Consider the following 25,597-nt stretch of genomic DNA (forward strand, 5'->3'; position numbering starts at 1 on the left):
GGGGGGGCCAAAACAGTGGGGGGCCCACATCGCCAAGACAAAAAACCAAAAAAAAAAAAAAAAAAGCACTCTGACTCTATTTTGCATTTATTTGATTATTAGTATGGTCAGTATTTTCATTGACTTTATATTTTTATATTTATAAAATTAAGTTACTTTGTTAAAAAATCAGCATAAGGAATAAAAGTGTAAAGTAATGAAATCAGTAAGCTTTACAAGTTTTTAACTTGGACTTTAAAATTTGAACTTTCGTTCCAGTCCTTGCTCGACTACTTACTGGCCATTTATCCTAGGGCAAACTCTCTAATCTCTCCATGCCAAGTTTCCCCATCTGTAAAATAAAGGTAATAAAAAAGACCTACTTCATGGGTTTTCTTTCGATGTTGAGAGAAATAATCCCCTTAAAGCATTTAAAGCAAAGCCTACTGTGTAGTATGTGCTCAATTAGAAATGGTAGCTAACTGGTACTATCATCATTAAATGGATTAGTGAACAACTTACTTGCCAACTTAAATAATAAGGAATATATTATCTTATGTGTTTATCTACAATTAAGAGCATTAAAGATAACTTAACATTTTAGGTTTTGTTTTTATAATGTATTAGTCTATTGATCTGGTCACAGATCATCAGTTTGGGGTTGGCCGTCAGTGAAGTAGCGTGCGAGGTCTTCCCTGGTTCCGTTCCTTTAAAGGTTAGGGTGTGGAGGTGTGTGGTAGCAGAGGTATAGTTGAGACCCAAGTAACAGACTCCTGGTGGTCCAGATTCACTTGCTTCACCTTTAGCTCTTGAGGGCAGAGAGTAAGTCCTCACAGCTTGGCACTTGGTAGGCAGAGTTCAGTGTACGATGAACGAATGGGAGGGTACATTTTAGATAATGGCCAGGTGTGGTTTAGGCTTTGCAGTTAATAACAGGTCTGTACTTTTGTTGAAACCAGAGTCCTAGGTGAGGTCCCAGCTCTAATGCTACAGGTATTGGATGTAGGAAGAGAACCTGCTGTTTCTTCTATTCCTAAACTCTTAATTGAGAGAAACCTTTGAGGAACTCAGCCTATTAAGACCAAAAAAGAGAATGTTGAGGAGGACAGTGAGTGGAGGGACATATGACTTAAATTGAATTACTATTCTGAAGGTTTTTTAAATTACCTTTTTGTCTCTGGAGGGTAAAACTCTAGGAATAATAAGAACTTTTTAATATGAAATATTTTTCAATACTTGAGAGCTCATTTAGGCATCTCCACTTAATCAGACACATCTTTAGTTTTTCCGTTTTTTTAAGGAAGTGAATTGTATATCTTTGTGTGTGTGTTTTATCTTTTTCTTTTTGCATAGGTATTATCACATTTTAAAAGCTAGAAATCTTTAAGTAGTGAAAAGTCTCATAATTTATCCTTGTCCCCTGTCTGCCCAGATCCTTATTTCAGTCTATTAAAAATCACAGTATTAGATTTTATGTATTCTCCCAGAATGTCTACAAGCAAATATAAACATATTTTAGTGTTAACTGTTAAATATATATAAACAGCAGATTCTTATTCCCTACTCCCCACCCCCACCATCTTTGAGAAAAGTAGCATATTATAATATGGGTATGCATCTTGCTTTTTTCAAATAACAAGATCTTTCCATCTTAGTGAATAGAATACCTTCCATGGCTGTTAAGTAGTTTGTGGTGTGGAACGTGATTTGTGGGAAGCATTAGAGTGGTGGATTCCAGCATATAGAGCTCGGACTGCCTGTACTGAGCTGTGATCATCTCTGATTCTGAAATTTTGAACCTAAGGCACATGCTATCTAGAGCCGGAGGAAACTTAAACTGTGAAGATTATATAATGTATGTCTTTGGTATCTATATGATTTTTCCTAAGTACATGCTGAAATTGATGTTTGCTGTTAGAATATTTAAAACTTAAGCTTATGATACATATACTAACTTGGAAGGGATGACATGATCCTGGCTTCATCTTAGATACCGAGTTAATGCATTTTAACTGACTGGCAGTATAAGTACCTACATTTGATTACTATAAACAGTTAGTGCAGTATGTGTAGTGTACATTTTAAAAATAAATTTATTTATTTATTTTTGGCTGTGTTGAGTCTTTGTTGCTACACATGGGCTTTCTCTAGTTGCGGCAAGCGGGGGCTACTCTTCATTGCGGTGCGCGGGCTTTTCATTGCAGTGCCTTCTCTTGTTGCAGAGCATGGGCTCTAGGTACATGGACTTCAGTAGTTGTGGCACATGGGCTCAGTAGTTGTGGCTTGCGGGCTCTAGAGCACAGCCTGAGTAGTTGTGGCACACAGGCTTAGTTGCTTCGTAGCGTGTGGGATCTTCCCGGACCAGGGATCGAACCCGTGTCCCCTGCATTGGCAGGCGGATTCTTAACCACTGCGCCACCTGGGAAGCCCCTAGTGTACATTTTTGTTCTTCCAGGTAAATAGTATCATCCAGATTATTTTTTAAAAATAAAGCGTGCATTTGGTAACGGCCTGTGTAGGTAGTGTTTGATAAAGTATATCAGAAACATATTTTCTATGGGATTGCATATATGAGTCATGTCATTTCTGTAAGATTAGTAGTCTGATGAATCTGAAATATACATAGACAAGTGGATTTAGGATGAAACTTGTAACATTTTCATCTACTGATTATGATGTTTTGAAAATGCTTAGTTAAAACTAATTAAAAGGGAAAATGGTACATATTTCAAATGACTGTGCTAAACATAAAGCCTTTATGATAAATTAGCCATGATACTCAGTTTTCTATTTAAGAGCAAATACTAAGACTCTAAGAAAAATAATTGCAGTTCAATTTTGTATATTCATTCATGTATAAAATGAACACCTGTGTTTCTTCTAAGTTAGAAGAATATCAAATATTTGGAAGCAATGATTATTAGTGCCATTTAATTAGACATTAGTGTATGTATGAAATATAAATAAAACAATATTATTACTACATAGTTCTAAATTTAAGTAAAATAGAGTTTTGATATAGTCACACTTTTTCTTCCTCTTTAATCTTTTGTTTTCTTAAGATATTTGTGAATATAATTTGAATATTATTTCAATACAAGAAATTCCTTATGCTCAGTGAACTTTAACTTAATTATCTCATGTTCTAGTAGCTCACAAACATAACTTGAAACATACTGAATCCTCTAGTGATATTTTTTAATACTGTTACAGTTGCTGCCTATACACATTCCTTTTATTTTTTTTACCAACAAGTTTATTTTGAAAATTATTTCATCCATTTTTCTAAATTTAAAATGAAAAACAAAAATAAACTTTGGGGGTAGGGGGCAGAATGTGGGCTGTGGAAGTAATTTATAAATTTTTGTAGGGGTTTGCTTTTTTTTTGGTAACTTGTTTCTCATCAGCATGTTCTTTTGCTAGTAAAGGCTGTATATATGCAACAGTAATTTAAGGAATCTTTTGCAATGGTTTTTAAATGAATGTCGAGACTTTTTAATTGGCAAACTGAATCATTGTATGGTAGTATTTTAGACGGTATATTTGGTGGTAATTTGTGTTTGGAGCTAAGACAAACTCAGTTCAGGTCTCATCTCTTCCACAGTTTACTAGCAGTGTGGACTCAGGTGAGTTGTTTAACTTCTCTAGGCCTTAGTTTCCTCCACTACCCTATATTCTTTCAGGAAAATCTTTAAAGGTAGGTGAGTCTCTATGGTAGTCCCGTCTTCATAGTCTGGTCATAACCTACTTTTCCATCTTCATTATCTCTGCTTCCCCTTCCTCCCATCTCTGTCACACAGCTACTAACTTTTAACTAGTTCCAGGTGTTTTTTCTAATACTCAGTTCCTTTTACCTGAAAGAGCATTCTTCTTAGTGACTCTCTCTCCCCTCAGATAGCTCAGCATATAGTCCATATCTTTATTATAGACAACTGAAATGATGTAATATAATTTTATCACCTTTTTTCCCCCTTAAACCACAAGCTAAATATTCTAAGGATCATTTTAGACACTCTCTTACTTTTGTTAAGAGAAGAAATTTTTATACTGACATAAGTTCTTAGTATAGTAATATTTATACAAGTGATCAGTAAATGATTGTTGAATTGAATAGAATGTTATAAACCTCCATGTGTAATAGGTTTGTTTGTGAGTATATTCTTCTAATGCCTTAGTTTGCTTCTTGACTGAACTGTAACCTTTAAGAACAAAAGAAATGTTTCTTATTCAAGATTGAATATAGGTTTTTTTCTGGAACTGCTACATATTTTGCTTAGATCCAGTTTACTCTTCCTTTGGAAGATATTGTGAATGAAGTGTGTATCTTTTTAAGATTTTTAAGACTTTTTCCCTCATTTATTCAACTGATTTATCAATCAGTAAAAATTTATTTAGAGACCTATTATGTTCCTGGCAATTGGTTAGGTACTATGGTAATGCAGAGAGTAGTAAAACTGAATCCTTAGTTTAAATCCAGTGGGCCGGATATACATATAAATAAATCATTTCAGTGTTTGTGGTTAAGGGCCATAATGGCAATATATATATAAAGGGGGTGGTGTGAATGTCCAGCTGCTGAGAGAAATGGGAGTTCCCTAAATCTTTTGTCATATGGCAGAGTATAAATGCATAAATATAATAATTGTGTATGGAATTGGAGGGGACCAGAGATTACATTTGAACTTGAACTTGAATGATAATGAAGAGCTTCTCAGTGCTGGGAAAGGTATTATAGGTTGTGCAAAGGCACAGAGAATGTCCAGAGAATAGTATGTATAGATGGCAGTAGTGGAAGATAATAACAAGGGTTCACATTTTGAAGGATTCTATTTGCTATACGTTCTGTGCCTTGAAAGATCTTGTATGCTACATACCCTGTATAGTTAAAATGGACAGTGAGAAGTCTCAGAAAATCTTCAAGCTGGAATGTGACATGATCAGATTTATAGTTTAGGAATAGTGGACTTCTGTCATGAGTCTATAAAGACTGGAAATTGTAGCATTCACTTACCATAGTATTTTAGAAGCTTCATATAAAAAACAAAGATGATATATGACAGTGATGATAATAGATGCTGTTAATTTATTTCAACACAGTTGCAAGTACCTACACTGTGTATGGTTTATACTATATGGTTTATAAACATTAGCAATTAAAGACTGTGATTCTGAAGTTACACTATCTTCGAATCCTAACTTCACCATTTATAGCTGTGTGAACTTAAGTCTTTTGAAGTCTCTGTTTCCCCATCTGTAAAATAATCTGGTATGGTTATTACAAATAATTAGGATATTCATATGAAGGATTTACCCTGTGATTGGCTCATAATAAGAACTCTGTAATTGTTGGCTATTTTTATTATTTTTATAATTTCCTTGTGTGATAGTATAACTAACCTTATTTTACAGATGAGGAAATAGAACTCAGAGGTGTTAATTATGTTCAAAGTTACATTGCAAATACAAAGCCAATCTTTTAACCTGGGCCTCTGACCCTAAGCCTCGTGTTCTGAAAAATGCGCTGCACTGCCAGTCCAAGGCTGAGTCATCAGCAGAGATCGATGAGAAAGTATCACTGGTACTCTCAAGGTGTTTAATCGGTCTGCCCTAGAGTTTCTAGGCCCTAGAGATACTACTCTGATATCTTCAAAGTGTGTGTATCCAAATGAAGGCATAAGTGGATATAACAGATAAGTCTATAAAATTATTTTTAATTTTAAAAAGACAGCTTTATTGAGGTATACTTGACATACAATAAACCATATATATTTAAAGTGAAAATTTGATAAGTTAGAGTATGTAAACACATGTGAAACCATCACCACAATCAAGATAGTGAACATAATGGTCACTTTCAAAAGGTGTTTCGTGCCCCCTGCAAGCCCTCCGATCTCTCCCTCCACCTACCTCCCTACCCCCAAGCATCAACTAATCTGCTTTCTGTCACTATAGATTAGTTTGTATTTTCTAGATTTCTATATAAATGTAACCATGCAGTATGTATTTCTTTTTTTGTCTGGCTTCTTTCATTCAAAAATCATTTTGAGATTCATCCTTATTTTACATGTTTCAGTGATTCATTCCTTTTTAGTATCCCATTCATTCCTGAGTAGTATCCCATTGTATGAATGTGCTACATTGTATTTATCCATTCATCTTTTGATGGACATATGAGTTGTTTCTAGTCTTAGCCTATTACAGATAAAGCTGCTATGAACACTTGTTTACAAGCTTTTGTATGTACATATACTTTTTTTTTTTTCTTTTGGGTAAAACCTAGAAGTGGTATGGCTGGACCACGTTAAGTGTATGTTTAACATTTTAAAAATTAAGTGCCAGTTCCTTCACGTCCCCACCAACACTTGCAATAATAAGCATTTAAAAATTTTTGAGGCATTTTAATAGGTGTATAGTGTTATCTCATTGTGGTTTTAACTTTCAATTCCCTAATGACTCACGGTGTTGAGCATCTTTTTTGTGTGCTTATTGCCGTCAGCATACTTTCTTTGGTGAAGTGACTGTTCAAATCTTTTGACCATTTAAAAAATTGGATTGTGTGTTTTCCTATCATTGTGTTTGGAGAATTCTTTATATATTCTGGATGCAAGTCCTTTATCACTTGTAAGCTTCACAGAGATATTCTCCTGTGCTGTGGCTTCTTCTTTCATTTTCTTAACATTATCTTGAAGACTATAAGTTTTTCGTTTTGCTTAAGTCCAGTTTATCAATTTGTTTGTTTATAGATTATGCTGTGTTTAAGAAATCTTGGCCTAACTCAGGACCACAGAAAATTTATCTTTTATTTTCTTGAACACGTTTTATAATTTTAAGTTTCATTTTAGGTCAATGATCCATTCTGAGTTAACTTTTGTATATGGTAGGAGGTATGGATCCAAGTTTATTTTTTGTGTGTGGCTATCCATTTATTCCAGTATCATTTATTGAAAATGCTATCCTTTGTCATTTGCATTGCCTTTGAACCTTTGTCAAAAATCAGCAGTCCGTATATGTGAGGGTTTCTTTGTGGATTCCTTATTCTGTTCCTCGATCTATTTATCTTTATGCCAATACCATGCTGTTTTGATTTCTCTAGTTTTTTAATAATCCTTGAAATCAGGTAATTTTAGCTCTCTTACATTGTTCTTTTGTTTCACAGTTGTTTTGTCTCTTCTTAGATCCTCTGTGTTTCCATGTGGATTTTAGAACCAGCTTGTTAATTTCTATAGAAAAGCCTGCTGAGATATTGAATTGGATTTGCATTGAATCTATATATCAATTTGGGAAGAACTGACATCTTTCATAGATTTTTTTTCATTCTGTTAGCAAAATTACATAGTTTTTAGTACATAAGTGTTTCCTATCTCTTAAAATTTTTATAATTTTGATGCTATTGTAATTGATTTAAAAAATTTTTTTACTTTCAGACTTTTCATTGATAATATACAGAAATACAATTTTTAAAAAATGCTGGTCATGTATCCTCCAACCTTCTTAAATTCACTTGTTAGTGTTAGGAGATTTTTTGTAGATTCAATCAGATTTTTGCCTAGGAAATCATGTCATCTCTAAATAAAGACAGTTTTTCTTCTTCCTTTCCTATATGAATGCCTTTATTTTTAAATTAAAAAATAATTTTTTTTTCCTGTATTGCACTGACTGGAGCCTATAGTACTATGATAAGTGGTGAGTATAACATATAGTATGGCATTAAGTGGTGAGCGTAATATCTTGTTCTTGATTTTAGGGGAAAGCATTTAGTCTTTAACCATTAAGTATAGTATGAGCTGTAGGGTTTTTGTAGATATCCTTTGACAGTTTGAGGAATTCCCTTCTATTTCTAGTTTGCTGAGACATTGTTTTTCTTTTTGGTTGGGAATGGGTGTAGGATTTTGTCAAATTATTTTTCTACATCTATTGAGATGATCATATGGCTTTTCCATTATAGTGTATTATTATGGTGAATTACATTGAGTTTGAATGTTAAACTAACCTGCATTCCTGTGATAATCCCCACTTGGTAATGATATAGTATTATGTTATAGAATTCGATATACTAAAGTTTTGTTTATAATTTTTTTCTATGTTCATAAAGGATATTGGTCTGCAGTTTTATTTTGTCTGGTTTTGGTATTAGGGGAAAGCTTGCCTCATAGAATGATTTGGAAAGTATTCTCTCCTCTGCAGTTTTTCTGAACAGTCTAAAACTCCATGAAAAATTGGTGTTATTTCCTCATTAAATGTTAGGTAGAATTTACCAGTGAAACTGTTTGGGCCTAGAATTTTCTTTGTGGGAAGGATTTTAACTTCAGCCTTAATTTCTGTAACAGATACAGAGTTATTTAAGTTGTATATTTCTTCATGAATGAGCTTTGGTAATTTGTGTCTTTTAAGAAAGTTGTACATCTGATCTAAATGGTCAAATTTATTGGCATAAAGTCGTTTATAATATTCCCTTATATTATTTTAATACCTGCGGCATCTATAGTGATGCCATCCTTCTCATTCTTGGCATTAGTAATTTGTGTCTTCTCTTTTTTTTTGGCCACACCACGTAGCTTGTGGGATCTTAGTTCCCCAGCCAGGGATTGAACCCAGGACCTCGGCAGTGAGAGTGTAGAGTCCTAACCACTGGACTGCTAGGGAATTCCCTGTCTTCTCTCTTTTTTTCCTGATCAGTCTGTCTTAGGGATTAATCAATTTTATTGATCTCAAAGAATAAGCTTTTCTGTTTTCATTTCATTGATATCTACTTTGATCTTTATTATTTCTTTTATTCTGTTTTACTTCGGTTTTAATTTTTCCTTTTTCTAATACCTTATTTTGAAAGATGAAGTCATTCATTTGAAACCTTTCCTCTTTTTTCATATAGGCGGCTAGTGCTATATATTTTTCCTTGAATAGTGCTTTAGCAACATCCACAAATTCTCATATGTTGAGTTTTCGTTTTCTTCTGTTAAGAATAGTTAATTTCCCTTTTGAGTCCTTCTTTCATCCATGGGTTATTTAGGAAGAACGTTATTTAGTTCCAAATATTTGTATATTTTCTAAGGATATTTCTAGTAAGGATTTCTAATTTAACTCCATTGTGATCAGGTAATATATTTTGTATGTATTGCTTCCTTTTCAATTTATTAAGACTTGTTTTATGGCCCAGAATATGGTATATATATATATATATATATATATATATATATATCTTGTTAAATGTTCCATGAACAATTGAGGAGAATTATTGTTAGATGAATAAATGTCAGTGAGGTCAAATTGGTTGATAGTGCTGTTCAAATCTATTGTAGCCTTGCTGATTTTCACGCCTACTTGACTTCTCAGTTCTTGGAGAAGGACGTTGAAATCTCTGACTGAAATTGCAGATTTGCCTGTTTCCCTTTGCATGTCTGTCAGTTTTTGCTTCATGTGTTTTGAAGATCTGTTATTGGGTATATAAACATTTAGGATTGAATGATCTTCTTCATGAAATGACTGGGTTTCTATTCCTGGTAATATTCTTGGCTTTTAAATCAATTTTTTTCTGGCATTAATATAGCTATTCCAGTTTCCTGCCATTAATTCCATCCAGTGTTTTGTTTACTCTCAGACATTGTAGTTTTCATCTCTAAAGACTTTTCGTATAGAAGATTTTAGGAAAAATTAATTAACCACTCTGTGTCTTTAATTTCTTTTCTATTAAGAGGACATAATAATGGTACCTATACTATAGAATTGTTTTGAGGATTAAATAAATAAATATATGAAAGTGCTTACAATTGCATGTGTCACAGTGTAAGTTCTGAACAAACATAATCTACAGCTGTTATTCCTACTATTAAGGCTGCCTTTTCAAAAAAGTATCTTTAAAAATCCATAACATATTGAAACAGAATTTCTTATTGATTTATATCCCCAGGAATTTTCTTGTTTGCACTTTCATTTGTCATCCTCAATCTAAATAAACTAGGCTATCATCATATGAAATCAAAAGATACCTGTTTAATTTTGTTCCATTACATTATTATCATGGTTTTGTACTTAGGATTGTGTACAAAGATACAGGTATAGTCTCATTATCATATTTTTCAAATTTAGTGGGTTACAATTCCCAAGTGCATTAGAATTGTACAATAGTTATGAGTTGTCAACTGTGCACACTTAGTTTAAATGCAGGACACATTGAGAGACTAAACAAATTAGTCGTTTGGTTTTTATCACTAAAAATTTGCATTTAATGTTTTGTATGAGACCTTCACATATTATCGTTTATAGTGGGTCATGTCGTTTTTAGATTGGACAGCTGGCTTTTAAAGGAATGAGAAGACTCAATAGAATCCAGTCAATTGTGTTTGAGACTGCCTACAACACCAATGAGAACATGCTGATTTGTGCCCCTACTGGAGCTGGAAAGACCAACATTGCAATGCTTACAGTTTTGCATGAAATTCGCCAGCATTTTCAACAAGGTGTTATCAGAAAGAATGAATTTAAGGTAGGAAATTAACAAGTCCGACAACAGCTTTTTAAATTGTAAAATTTAAAATCATTTTGCAGTTGTACATGTTACATGAGATCTGGAAGTTTTTAAGGATATTATACATGAAGTCATGTAAAGAATGCTGCATGATTTACTTCATTACTTTTAGGCAATCCCTATTTGTGTTATGAAAATCCCACTACCCCTGTGAAAGCTATGAAAATGCACTTAGCTTTGAAGCACCAGTTTTCAAAGTGATAAGGCTATATCAACAAATTCCATTGTCCTGTAAACAGCTGCACACTTATGCAACAAAGATAAGTACTTTTCATATATCACTATTAAGATTTTTCACCCTAAGTGGCTAGAATCATATTTCACAATAAATAGTGACTTGTATTGACGTTGTAGTTTTTGCTCATTCATCAAGCTAGTGTTTCTTTGGCGCAGATTGTATATGTTGCTCCAATGAAAGCGTTGGCAGCTGAAATGACAAATTACTTCAGCAAACGTCTAGAGCCACTGGGCATCATTGTGAAAGAATTGACTGGTGATATGCAGTTGTCAAAAAGTGAAATTTTACGAACTCAGGTATGTTGTATACTTAGATTTTTGTTGTTGTTGCGTAATACCATTCTTTTTTTTTTTTTTCCAACCAATTGTTAAACAACTATACCTTAAGTAACTATCAAACATAATATGAATGTAACGTGGTGAACTTCTTTATTTGTAACCACAGCCTATCCTCTACAGAAGAGGTTTTTGCTGGTGCTTTGTTCTATTATAGCCCTTCTAACTTACATGATTCTTACCATATCTTGAATATTGTTAGATTCCTGGTGTAGATTTTAAGTCATTGACAGTAAATGTTGATCTTTTAAAACAATAGGCAATGAGGATTTTCATAAGACCAGACTTCAGTTTTAAGAACAGGAAAATGTATCTTTATACTTTATATGTTATAGATCTTTAAAGGATCCCACTAATTCTAAAGTATTCCATAAGGGTGGTGTAACATATATAAAAAAGTTTTTAGTCATTCTGTATTTTAGCAAATAGGAAGCTACTAAATCTTGCACTGTATATAGCACTATATTAGGTGAAATGTATGACAAGCAGGGCATTTAAGATACCGTTCCTGCCTTCAAGGATCTTATGACTGAGTAGACAAAAACCACATTAGAACTACAACTAAATTATCATTAATGGATGCAACATGTAAGTAGGTGATGTTCATAGTGCTTGTAAAAAATAAAATAATGTATAACCAAATACTAATGGGACAATTCAGGGGAGTTTAATGGAAAATAGATGATGTAGCTTTTGAAACAGTGAATAGACATTGATTTAAAATGTGATTTGAGGGGCTTCCCTGGTGGCGCAGTGGTTGAGAGTCTGCCTGCCGATGCAGGGGACACGGGTTTGTGCCCCGGTCCGGGAGGATCCCACATGCCGCAGAGCGGCTGGGCCCGTGAGCTATGGCCGCTGAACCTGCACGTCCGGAGCCTGTGCTCCGCAAGGGGAGAGGCCACAGCAGTGAGACGCCCGCGTACCGCAAAAAAAAACCCACAACAAAATGTGATTTGAGGGTATCTTCATTTCCTAGGGCTGCCATAACAAATTATCACAAGCTTTGTGGCTTAAAATAACAGACACTTAATTCTCTCATGGTTCTGGAGGTCAGAAGTCTGCAATCAGGGTGGCGGTAGGATTTAGTTGCTTCTGGAGGCTCTGATAGAGTATCCTTTTTGCGTCTCTCTCCTAGTTTTTGGTGGCTGCTGGCAGTCTGTACACACATCACCCCAGTCTCTGCCTCAGTCCTCACATGGACTTTTTCCCTGCATTGTCCTTTCCCCTACTTTTCTAAGAACAGTATTTTTAGATTTAGGATCCACCCTAATACATATGATCTTATCTGAAGGTCCTTACCTTAATTATGTCCGTAAAGATCCTTTTTCCAAATAAGGTTACAGCCACAATTTCTGGGTAGACATATGTTTTGGGATGCCACCATTCAACCCATGACAATGGGTATGCCAGGTATACTGAACCACATAGCAAAGAAAAAAATCAGCTTCCAGTTAAATGTATTTTGGACTTGATAAGGATAGAGTGCATTATAATAAACATTTCAGTCAGTTTTACCAGTTATTCTTAAGTTTGCCTTTCATAGACACTCTTTTTTTTTTTTTCATAGACACTTGAAAAAATCAAATCTTAGTATTTATATGCAGGCATGTTCATTGTAGTATTTTTAAAACATATAAAACAGAAAGAGTAATTAAATATCTATGAATAGAAGACTAGTTAAACAATATGAAATTTCACTTGATAAAATATTCCTTAAAATGATGTTTTCTGGGAATTTTTAAGGCCTTAGAAAGTGAAGTTTAGAAAAAAGTACAGGAACAGCTCTTTATGTTAATACAATTATGTATTCTATGCAATAACCAAAGCGCTATCAGGAGGAATAATTATAGTAGTTATGTCTGGTGGTAGGATTATGGAAGATTTTTTCCCCAGTTTTTCTACTGTAAGACTGTGTTAATGTTATACTCTAAAAAATAAGCATAATTTTTATTTTACTCTAGGAATCATTGTTTTATTCAGCATAATTATTTTTCTTCTATATAGTTGTTTCATAACCTATCACCCAATTACCTAATTTTTTGGTAAAGGCTAGGGAAAGGAGACTAAAATTTATGGGACACCAGCTAGCATGATGCTCTTGTCACTATGCTAGTTGCCCTACAGACATAACAATGCAGTTCCGTTGAGGAGAGTAAGGCTTATTGAGGTAACAGGTCTTGCCTGGGCTCCCATTTCCAGTAAATCATGTAGATAGGATTGGATTCCAAGTCTTCAAATTTCAAAGTTTGTGATAAATTTATACTAAAATATGTCACTTTTGCCCATCTTTTATATCCACAGTTTGTTGTTTTAGGTGGTGATGGTGGTGGTTTAAACCACCAAGATACTGAAGGAGCTTGGTAGTATTTGAAAGGAAATCAGTAAAATGAGTGTTTGTCATGTGAGGGGAAAAATGCCTATCTATAGATGTTTAGTTTTCAAGTCAGTTCAATATAATGTGTATAGCCAATAAATGAAATAATTAATTTTTAAAGTTACTGAAAATAGCAAAATTACCTTATTTAGAGATCAAAAGTTGGGAAAGTAAAGGTGTGTTAATTTTTAAAAGAAATTCCAAAATGCCACCATTTTAGGACTTAGTGATTAATAATGAAGGCTCTAGTTAAGAGTACTTTTAGAATTCTGGAAAATTTCCCAAAATGTAGAGATAGTGAAGGCTTTAGTTCACTGAAGTATTTGTTTTTGTATTAATAACTTTAGTTTTTGGAATGCTAAAATTAAAAAAATTTTAAACTCATCTCTAAATTGTAAAATAGAATTTTGTCATATCAGTGGCGACAGTATTTGTTACTATACTTTTAGTTTGTGAAGGACTGATATTCAGCTCTTCTCGGGGTATATGACAGTACCAGTTGTTAAAATATTGAAATATTTTTTAGCTCCTTGGGAAATGGATACTGCTAAGAACCCTCCAAGTGCAGCTCCTACCAACTCATAATCCAGCAATTAAAGGGTTAGTACCTGGACCAGCAGGAGGCCTCCAGGATGTAGTTTTAGCCCTAGGGCAGCTGTTCCTATTAGTTGGTTTTCTTGAAGTTAATCACCCTATTTCCTCCTTTCCTGTACCAATGCTGACTTCCCCAGGCCTCAGTGCTGGTCTGGGGTGGGAATGAAAGAATACATTTGCCTGTCAGCCTGGCATCCTTACCACCCCGCCTTTCTGGTGGACAGTTGTCCATTCATACTGGTTGTTAAATATTTTAAATATTATACCTGATTTTTTTTATTAATACTACTAGAGCTTAAAGATTTATTAGTGAAGACCAGTATCTGTTTCAGTAAAGGTTAGTAGATAAAAGCAATGATCAAGGATGTAGCTCTGGTTATTAATGACAGTTCCCTTCAATTAAAAAAATTTCTTTTACCATATTTATAGTAGCCTCTTTAAAGTCATTGCTGAACACAGCATGTGGCCCATTACGAGCCAGGTTTTATTGACTGCCTTTTTTTTTCTGTGAATGAGTCACATCACCCTGTTGCATAGCTAGTAATTTTGGGTTGAAAATAAAAAGTTTTAGCAACTCTAGATTCTATTCATCCAGGCTTTTCCTTGAAACATTTTAAATTTGATTTTGTTAAAAAATATAGAGAATTATCACTTAAAAACAAGAATAACAATTATATATAGTCACTTTAGCTAAGAAATTTTTATTCTTTTTATATAATTTGTAGACTTGGCACTTTGACCTGAATCATGTTTAAAATATTGTGTTTATACAATAAAGAGAAAGGATTTTTACAGATTTGTGTAACAGTACAATGTTATGTACAGTTTCTATATTTATGGACACATTTGTAGAAATAGTGTTATGTATGATAGCTTTCAGGGCTAGCTGAACATATACTTGCAGAGATCATTATCTTAAAACTACACATCAAGGGGCTTCCCTGGTGGCGCAGTTGTTGAGAGTCTGCCTGCCGATGCAGGGGACCCGGGTTCGTGCCCCGGTCCGGGAAGATCCCACATGCCGAGGAGCGGCTGGGCCCGTGAGCCATGGCCGCTGAGCCTGCGCGTCCGGAGCCTGTGCTCCGCAACGGGAGAGGCCACAACAGTGAGAGGCCCGCGTACCGCAAAAAAAACAAAACAAAGAAAAACAAAAAAAAACTACACATCAAGACACATAGACTGATAGATATTTTTTGTGTGTGTGATTTTTACTTTCATAATGTCTTGTGAAGTCACACAAATTATATAAAAATTTGACACATAACCGTCTTTATTAAAAATAAAATTTCCTGAAACTGGAACCATTCTAGAGCATCTGAGACCATACCTATGATATAGCCTACCTAAAGAAATGAGTTTTATATCCTGGTGGGTACAATGAAATTAAGGGAAGAAATTAAGTCAGTTTGTTCCTCTTTTATTACTTGCAAGTCCAGACTTATGGAATTTTCTGTAAATGTTAAGTTTGACTTTGGTAATCTTATCTCACTGCTATGCCGTATCCAGGGTTCTTCTTCTGTATCTTTCTGCTTTAGTCTTTCTGCATACCGTTAACAGACCAGTTAAGAAAACAAAAAAAACAAAACAGACCAAAAAACCCCCTGCATTGACCTACTAGAGAATGGACTTGAGGATACGGGGAGGGGAAAGGGTAAGCTGGGACGAAGTGAGAGAGTGGCATGGACATATATACACTACCAAACGTAAAATAGATAGCTAGTGGGAAGCAGCCACGTAGCACAGGGAGATCAGCTCGGTGCTTTGTGACCACCCAGAGGGGTGGGATAGGGAGGGTGGGAGGGAGGAAGATGTAAGAGAGAAGAGATGGGGACATATGTATATGTATAACTGATTCACTTTGTTATAAAGCAGAAACTGACATACCATTGTAAAGCAATGTAAAGCAATGTAAAGCAAATAAAGATTTTAAAAAAAACAAAAAAACCCTGCATTGATTTGGTCTTTTGCGTTGCTATAGAGAGGCAACTCTCAAAATTGATATGGGGACACCCAGAGTTTGCTAAGACTCTTCACGGGATCAGCGAAGTTAAAATCAGTTTTTGTAATAGTATTATGATATTTTCTTTTACTCTCATTTTCTCACAAGAATAGAGTTGAGTTTTCCAGAGGCTACATAGTGTGTGATGTCATCATCACTGACAACTAATGGAACGAATACTTTGAAATTTTGTGTTGTAAAAATTTCTTAGTTTCAATTTCTCAGGTAAGAAGTATTGATAGATATAACCCAGAAAAAGAAAAGCTGTTTGAGGCCTCAGTAATTTTTAAGAGTGCAAAGGAGTCCAAAAGGCAAAACGTTCTGAGAACTACTATTATAGGGGAAAGCTCCTTATGTATGACATTGGATTCTCTTCATAATCTACATCCAGCCTGATTTTCAGCCTAATGTTCCCAGCTGCTTTCCAATATAAACTTCAGCCAGACCATTTCTGCTTTTTCTAAAATAACATTACTCAACATTTTCTCAAATGAACTTTGCTAATTAGTAAGTTTCGTCTTGCATTTTCTTTTTCATGATGTCTTCCTTTATTCATTGACATTTCTCTAAATCTTACCCATTCTACTAAACTCAGTTTGAACTCTAAGTACTTTATTTCCTCTTGCCTGGGTCCAACAGCACCATTCATTTATATTCATGAAATAATACCTTGACCCCAAAGAACATGCTTTTGGATCTGGTGTGGTCTTAGAAATCTGGGCAATCTCAAACAAAATTTTGATTGCTCTTATACCATATTCAGTTGTGTTAATGAACTGATGCTAGTGAAATAGTATTTATGGAAAGAAAAGGCAGGTAACATTTGAATTCAAATTATGGGCCAGTCACTATGCTAAGTGCATATATACCTCCTTAAGTCATTACAAAAGCCTTATTGAGTAGTGTCTCCATTTCACACATACAGGAAGCAAAACTCATTAAAATCTATCTCGATTTATATATTATATATTCAGAAGGTTGATGAGCATCTCTTTGTGTTTCATTTGCTCGTCTCTGTACTTCCCTAGATCTGGGCAGGGACCATGTGCTTGGCCTCTGTAATAGTTTATAAGTGGAACCTCGTATTTTGTGCTTGCTCTTTATTCTCCTCCAATGTACCCCTACTATCCATGATGGTAATTTCTGTAGGCCTGAAACTATATAGTTATGAACCGCTTCACACTATACTTCTACCTATTCTCACGTGCTCACAGATTAATAGACTGTACTGCTATCACTGCCTTTGAGATTGGGCTGTAGAGAGAGCAAAGCAGGAGTATTGCAGGGCATGTGGGAGTACAGACACACTCAACTTTTATTTTTGAATTTCCTACTTGCCCTACTTTTTCCACTTTTATAATTTTTAATAGCTTTTTAATGATTCCCATTGTATATTTCCTTTGGTAAGTTTCCTAATAATTAACACAATTAAATATAATCTTAAATTTTCCCTGTCTTTTTTTTTTTTGCTTTTTCATATTTTACTACAGAGGTACTTCTGGTGTATTATTAGTTAATATGTAATTTGTAAGCTGCTACTTCATATCTTACACATACAAAATCATTTTACAAAAATGTTCTAAAAACTAATAGATAAAACGTGTTCTGTGCTGGGCTGTTACTGGAAGGTATCATTCCCTGTCATTTTTAAATATGTTTTCAGTGTTGTTTATCTTTTTTTTTTTTTTTAGTATGGAAAGCCAAATTAATCTCATTTGCAAATTCTCTGTCATGCTCTTCTGATCATATTATTTCCTTGCTCATAAATTTTCATTGGCTCTTTACTGTTTAGTGAATTAAGCACAACTACCTAGCTTGTTAAGAATCTTGTATAAATAAAGTATAATGCGAGATGTGATCTGTTTTGCTAGGGATTGTCAGGTCTAGCAGCAGTTATGATTTTATTGAGGTTTGATATAAAATTTCCTTTTACAAGAGAGAATTATATAATTCTAGGATTTATTGTCAGAAGACGTAGTCTGTGTAGGCAACAGATACCTCTTTGGTGTTCAACTGAAAATCAACTTTGAACAATTTAGTAAATTTGTCATCAGTGAAAACATCAATCTACTTTTCCAACCTTATTTTTCATTATTCTACATCTACTGTTAATTTCAGATGTCTCCCCCTAAATGTACTCTTTATCAAAAATTGCTATTTTAAAATATTCATTTTGCTTTTCAGTGGTTGAGTTGAGCAGTTGAGCTTTTTCTTATACTCTTTCCTCAACTCAGATTATTCCTTCTACGTTCTTTCCTAGTATCATAGGTGCAGTATTCTTTTAAATCTCAGTGAAAATACTGGTCAGAAATTTTAGAAAAGGTTTCTCCTCTCCTAGCAGTAACTCTGTATCAAAGCAAGCCATTTGCTCTGAGTTCTGAAATCATTATCCTTTTTAAAAAATTTGTTTGCTCATCCTTATCCTGGGCGGAGTTTATCTCTGCAGCTTTGGAAGTTGAAATGGGTTATTTCAGGTTTTGTTTTTGTTCCCATTTTGGCTGGGGATGAAGGGAGCTTTGTCAAATCTGTTAGACCCAGGCAACAGCAGAGGGAATCCTGAATTTCTGTTGTATTATTCTGCCAGCTCAGAGCTCATCCAGCAACCTTAGTTGGGAGGGTGTGTGTGGTGTGTATATATGCATGTGCTTATGTCACATTCAGTGTTCCTGCCCCAATTTACTCTTCTCTTAAGGGGATTCTTCCTCTGGCATATATTTTATTGATTATTCCACTGAAAATGTGTATATACTTAGGGGTGGAGGGGAGGAAAAAAGGGGAGGAAAAATGGTTAGAAATTACACATGCTCAGGTTACAGTTTTATCTGGATATCTGTGTATATGTTTCATTTAATGTTGCTACCTTTCTGTATAAAATCGGAGGATATCTTTATTGTATCTCCAGTTCTAAAGGGTATTTTTGCTGGATATAGATTTGTAGGTTATAAGTTCTTTTCTTTCACCACTTGAAAAATGTGTCACTTTTTCTGACCTCCAAGGTCTCCAAAGAAATATTCACTGCCATTCAAATTACTGTTCCCCTACAGGTAATTTGTTTTTTCTTTCTCTTGATCCCCTATCAAGATTCTTTCTTTGACTTTGCTTCATGTCTATAGATTTATGTCTTTTGTCAGGTTTGGGAAATTTTTATCCTTTATTTCTTCAGCCCTTTACTTTTTCTCCTTTCTTTGTTGGACTGCACTGATGGGAATGTTAGTTTTTTTGTTATTGTCGCACAGGACCCTGAGATCTGGTTTTCTTTTTCTATTCTTCAATATGTTTTCTCTGTTGTTCAGATTGGATAATTATGATCCATCTTTGAGTCCACTGATTCTTTCATGTGTTGTCTGAATTCTTGCTGTTGAGCCCTACCAGTGAGTTTTTAATTTAGGTTGTATTTTTCAGTTCCCAACTTTTTTTGGTTTTGCTTTATGTTTCTTTGCTGAGACTTTGTTTCATTTGTTTTGAGTGTGTTTGAAACTGTTCTTTAAAGGATTTTTATGATAGTTGCTTTAAAAGTCTTGTCAGATAATTCCAACATCTTTGTCATCTCAGTGTTGGAATCTGTTGCATGTTTTTTCTCATATGAGTTGAGATTTTCCTGGGTTTTATGTTATTTTCAGTCATACTCTGTATATTTTGGGTATGGTGTTATGAGACTCTGGTTCCTACTTAAATTTTGTTACCTGTTACTCTCTGGCTGGGATAGTTGTCAGGACTTTTTCCACACGTGTCCCCAAACCCTCAGTGCTAGTCTCATTACACAATAAGGTTGGGGAGGAACAATTTTCTTTTTCATGCTGATTGGCTGGTGTTGTCAAAAAGTTTCTGTTCATGGGACTTCCCTGGTGGTGCAGTGGTTAAGAATCTGCCTGCCAGTGCAGGGGACACGGGTTCGAGCCCTGGTCCAGGAAGATACCACATGCCGTGGAACACCTAAGCCCATGTGCTGCAACTACTGAGCCTGCACTCTAGAGCCCGCAAGCCACAACTACCGAGCCCACGGGCCACAACTACTGAAGCCTGCGTGCCCTAGGGCCGCGTGCCGCAACTACTGAGCCTGCATGTTGCAACTACTGAAGCCCGCGTGCCTAGAGCCCGTTCTCCGCCATAACAAGAGAAGCCACCGCAATGAGAAGCCTGTGCACCACAATGAAGAGTAGCCCCAACTCGCCACAACTAGAGAGAAAGCCTGCGCACAGCAACAAAGACCCAATGCAGCCAAAAATAAAATTAAAAAAAAAAAAGTTTCTTTTCATCAGGGCTGTCCTCCATCAGTACTTTGTTTAGAGAAACTTCTTGTATCTTGGGTGTTTTGTTTTATTTTGTTTTGTGGGTGGGTTCTGTACCCTTTCACTTTCCTAGTTTTGAGCTTCTTCAGCACCTGGTTGGGATATATAGGAGTCAAAGAAAGAAAGAAAGGAGCTCACTGCCAGGTTATTCCTTGAATCCTGAGATCCCTATGCAGTCTCACTTCTTATTTCCAATTTTTAGAGTCTTCTGATGTCTGTTTCATGTATTTTGTCTAGGTTTTTTAGATGTAATAAATAGGGTAAGATGAAATGTGTCTACTGTCTTTTGCCCAGCCATACAGACTTAAAATTATAATACAGTCAAATTTATCAACATCCTCTATGGTTTGTGCCTTTTTTTGTTGTTATATTTTCTTGGAAATACTAAGCATGATTTGGAGATATTGCTGGTTTGGTTCCAGATGACCACAGTAAAGCGTATATTGCAGTAAAGTGAGTCACATGAATTTTTTGGTTTCCCAATTCATATGAAAGTTATATTTATACCATACTGTAGTATATTAAGTGTGCAGTAACACTGTGTCTTAAAAAATAATGTAATACCTTAATTTAAAATTACTTTATTGCTAAAAAATGCTCACCATCATCTGATAGTGAAGGGTTGCCACAACCTTCAATTTGTGAAAAACACACTATCTGCAAAGTACAAGGTGAAGTGCAATAAAACGAGGCATGCCTATACTATGACCCAAGTTTATGAGATCCTTTTCCTATATTTTTCTTCTAATACATTTAAGGTTTTGTTTTTCACATTTAAGTCTTGAATCTCTCTGAATTTTAGTTGTTATTTTGGTGAGGGCAGGGTTCTAATTTTATTTTTTTTACCTAAGGAAAGCCAACTATTTCATCATCATTTTCTCTCTATACTTTCCTGGTAAATTTGAAATGCCATCTTTATGATATTCTAAATTCTACTGTTGTCTTATGGGTATTATGGAGCTTTCTGTTGTTACATTGTTGTATATGTCTGACCTGGCCTCGGGACTATGCCGTTTTAATTACTATTATTTCAGAATAAGTCTTGAACGTAAAGCAAATTCCACCTCCTTATTTTATTCTCATTTTTCAGAATAACATTAGCTATACCATACTTCAGCCTTTACTTGAGCATTTTCATTTTGAAATCAGACTCGTAATTTCAGTACATCAAAGGACCTGTTGAGATTTTATAAGAATTGCAGTGACTTTGTGGAATACTTCGGGGGAGAATTGATACTTGTATCATGTCATCTCTCCATCCATGACCATTGTATATTTTCCACTTTTTAGGTCCTTTTTGACCTTCAAAAATGTGTTATAATTTTCATCATGGGTCATATATTATCTTTTTTAAGATTTGTTTCTGGGGATCTTATATTATTTGTTGCTGTCTTTTAAAATTCCTCTTATGTAATGGTTATCATTGGAGTTTAAGAACACTATTAATTTTTGTGTGTTTATATTATATCCCACAATCCTGCTAAATGCTCTTATTAATATTAATAGCTTATCTATAAATATCTTTGGTTGTCTATATACATGGTGATAACAATCTACAAATTACAGCAGTTTGGTCTCAATAACTTTGAGAGTAGCCCAGCCTTAGACACTGATGTCTTTGGCTTTTCTATCTTAGTGTATGTGTGTTTGTGTTGTTTTAAATATTTCCTCTTATATGTTTTTGAACTAGAGAGGGTAGTGTACATCAGCTCATTCTGCTTTATTGAGTGAAAGTTACAAAATTCACTGTTCTCATGTTAATGGACAGCAAACAATTAAAATGATCACAGGATAATGACTAAGCTATATGTGTGTGATTACTAAGAAAGTTTTTTTGTTTTGGAAGTCTGGAACTTCTAAATATTTTACTATTTAAAATTACTATTTTATTGAATTAAAAGTTGAAAACAGAGGACCATATAGTTAGCTCTGAGAAGAAAAACTTTCATAAACAGAAATGTAAAAGTAGTATAAAGTTCAGAAGTGCAAAAGCATTCAGCCTATATTTTTTACTTGTGAAAAAGAGGCTTAACTATATTTGGAAACATCATTTGTCATTTTAAGTTTGGCTAATTGAATATAAATATACGCTTAAAGCAAGTTTTAAAGGACTAGTGCTTCTTTGATTAATAGCAGTTCCAGACCTCATTTTAAGGGGAAAATCCTGTTAAATTACTTTTGTGTCCTATTCTTAAAAAAAAAAAAAAAAAGATTCTTTAAATATACGAATCTTAAACCTCCTAATGACATCTGTAACCCTAAAATATTTTATTTTGTATTATTTTCCAGGTAGACACATAACTGAAAAAAGTAGAGACTACTTCTAGTAACTTCACATCTAAAAAATTCATATGTATTCTATTTATAGTAAAGATAAATGGACTCTTCTGACTGAATTAACCAGATCATTTTATAAAGTTATCACTCGACCCAGTACTTTTAGATAGGAAATATAAAATGTTTTGCAAAAGAATCCTAGAAGTGAGTTGTAACAAGGTTGATGTTTTAAGGAACACATTTGAGGTATATGAAAAACCATCATTAAGTAGCTATTTGCTGAATTATGAACTTGTATCTCTAAAAGTGTCTTAATCCTATATGCTTCTAAAGGGCTAATTTGTTGTGCCTCATTAGTAGTTTGGAAAGTATCAGAGTATTAGTTTGTCTTAGCTGATTTTAAATGGATCTGACTAGTCTTTGTAGAAGATGAAAGAGAATAAACAGCTCTTGGTGGATTGTGGCTGTGGGCATGAGGTATCAAGATGTTCAGTGGGGGGACAGACGCTACTTGTGGAGAGAGCTACCCTGAAGTTTTGTGTGTGCCTAAGATAAATTTTGCTGCACACTTTTTCAATATTCAGTACGAGGGTTTTATGTTAAAGCTAAAACTAGGAACTTATTAACTTTGTGATTTCATTAGTTCTTTGTTTTATTTATTATTTCTTAGGGAGCAAAAATGAAAATTACAGAAATAATTAATAATTTTAACTTTTATTATACTCAAGAACAGATTGTCCCAGTATATGTGTGGCAGTACAGTATTTTGGGAAGCTGCTGAGTGAATGACAGAGTTCTATGGTCAGATAGTCAGGTAGTCTGATCCCTGTGAGAGACTGCTAATCGTATGAGTATAAGAAAAACTAAGATGCCTTGCAGTGAACTTAACTTATCTAACTTTAACAACATTTTCCAAACTTAATTGAATATAGATCATTTCTTTCCCAGAAAAATTATTACTAGAACTTGATTTGAGAAATGCTACCCTGGAACATTTTCACAGATTTAGTGAAGTCATGTTCCAGGGGGAAGAGTTAGTCTTACTTTTGATAGTTTTAAGAAATCAACCTCAGGTAAATGTTCTATGTTGCTGTGGTCTTTGGTATAATGTATTTGGTTCTGACCCAATCTGAATATATTAAAAGTACTTTGTTTTAAACCAAACTTTCTTTTCAACACTTACAACTCCTTAAAATATTTTATGGATAATTATGCTTTTAAAATTTTGTACTGTTGATATATGTATTCAAGAAAATTCTATTTGTTGTTAGTAGTGGCTTGCAAAGCATTTTTTTCTTAAAACAAATAACTCAGATACATTAATTATAAAAGGAGTGTGAATTTTCAGCACAGTTACTGAATGGTTGAATATTTGGACTTTAATCATGATCTAAAACTAATGATAAACTAACTCTTCAGGTCTTCCCGAGAATACACAGAAATTGCAGTATCAAATAGTGTACAGATGAAAGATTATATTTTTCTAGACAGGGTTGTTCTGTGCCAAAATAAGATCTCAAAAAAATGTCTTTTTTAACGTAGTGTCTTCTTCATTGATGTCAGATTCTGTTTTAGAAATGTCAAGATATTCTTAGAGTAATGAAACTTTCTCCTCTAGGTAGAAGGCGTTTTTTTATTTGTCCATTTTTCCATGCCCTTTTATGACATTTAATGCAACCTCCTTCCACATCATATCAATTTAATTCTGATTCTGGTATTTTAGGACAGCCGATAGCCATTTTTATTGTGAGAAAATACAGTTTTTTGCTGTTGAATATTTTAGCAACAAACTACTTATCAGAGATCTTGGTCAATTTCTGTTAAATTTAAGACATTAATTAAAGTTTTTACTTCTTCTTTCTCTAATTTTCAATTTCAACTTACAAGAAATTTAAATATCACCAACTTTATTTTGTTTATGTTACTTGGCGCTTATGTGTATATTAGGGTACAAATTGAATAGAATGTCGTCTTCAAAATGTTAGACTGCTAAAAAATCTTTGATCAAAAACCTTAGATCAGAATGATTGATTGGTAAAGCCCAGATCCAAGCTTTAGAGACCCTCCCACGTCTGTGTTCTGAAGAAGACCCTTTCATTTCTTATGTATTTCCTATTACATAGAAAGAGAACAAGCAGGAAAAATAGCTCGATGGGTATATTTTTAATTTTGTGCTTATTAGATTGTTTACTTTCATTTTTCTCATACTTAACTTCACATTTGAGAGTTTTGCACTTAAACTGGTATTCTGGATTTCAAAAGAAACAATAATGTAAAAAAAAATACTACACTTAAGCATATTCTGAGCATCTTATGTACAGAAACTTGAAGTGTCTGTTGCATAAGTCATACAGTTTGGTCAAAATCTATGCAGTGGGCATCGTATAACTTTTGGTTGGCTCATGTAAATAGAATTTGGGTCCATTTAACATTCTGGACATAGTTCTGACAGGTTGGAGGGTAAATTGGATGTAATATACCAAAATAACATTTTCCTAGCAGACAGTTTTGAACCTGAATACATGGTAGGACAAAATAACTTCTTATAAGAATAGTGAGTTTGGTTTTAAATATGTAGATCATGAAAAGATGTCTGGAGTTATAAACAAAACTGAGTTGGAAGGGCAAACAAGTCCAAAAAGACTCTGGTAACATTTCTGGAATAAGTTAGAAATATAATGTCACCTGGGTTTTCACATGTAATTCCTAATGGATCTGGTGAAACGTGCTAAATGCTCTGTACTTGGGGGTTAGGATTTCCTGAATCTTATTAACTTTGCCCTTCCAGTTTCGTAAAAGATTTCGTCTCTTTTACATGGGTGTATTTAAACAAACAAACACAAAACAGCAGGATGATATAGACTAAAGGTAGTTGAGAAAGGCAAAGGAAAATATGGGCCAGGTTAAAAAGAGGAGCCCAGAACAATACTGATGCACTAATGCATGTAACATTATGGAGAAAGGCCTGACCTGGTTCATAAATCACAGTG

The 25,597-nt window shown here is 34.2% G+C and overlaps 1 protein-coding gene across 2 annotated transcripts in view; it reads left to right on the forward strand.

Annotated features, from left to right (window-relative positions):
• Nucleotides 1–25,597, forward strand: part of ASCC3 (activating signal cointegrator 1 complex subunit 3) — a 306,848-nt gene that overhangs the window by 61,749 nt on the left and 219,502 nt on the right. For both annotated transcript variants that reach the window (XM_024759314.1, XM_024759315.1), the window contains exons 8-9: nucleotides 10,259–10,459; nucleotides 10,895–11,035. In XM_024759314.1, coding sequence (XP_024615082.1) covers nucleotides 10,259–10,459; nucleotides 10,895–11,035 — 342 coding nt within the window. The remainder of the gene's footprint in view (nucleotides 1–10,258; nucleotides 10,460–10,894; nucleotides 11,036–25,597) is intronic.

Source organism: Neophocaena asiaeorientalis, unplaced genomic scaffold, assembly GCF_003031525.2.
Source record: "Neophocaena asiaeorientalis asiaeorientalis breed wild unplaced genomic scaffold, Neophocaena_asiaeorientalis_V1.1 scaffold505, whole genome shotgun sequence".
Lineage (NCBI taxonomy): Eukaryota > Metazoa > Chordata > Mammalia > Artiodactyla > Phocoenidae > Neophocaena > Neophocaena asiaeorientalis.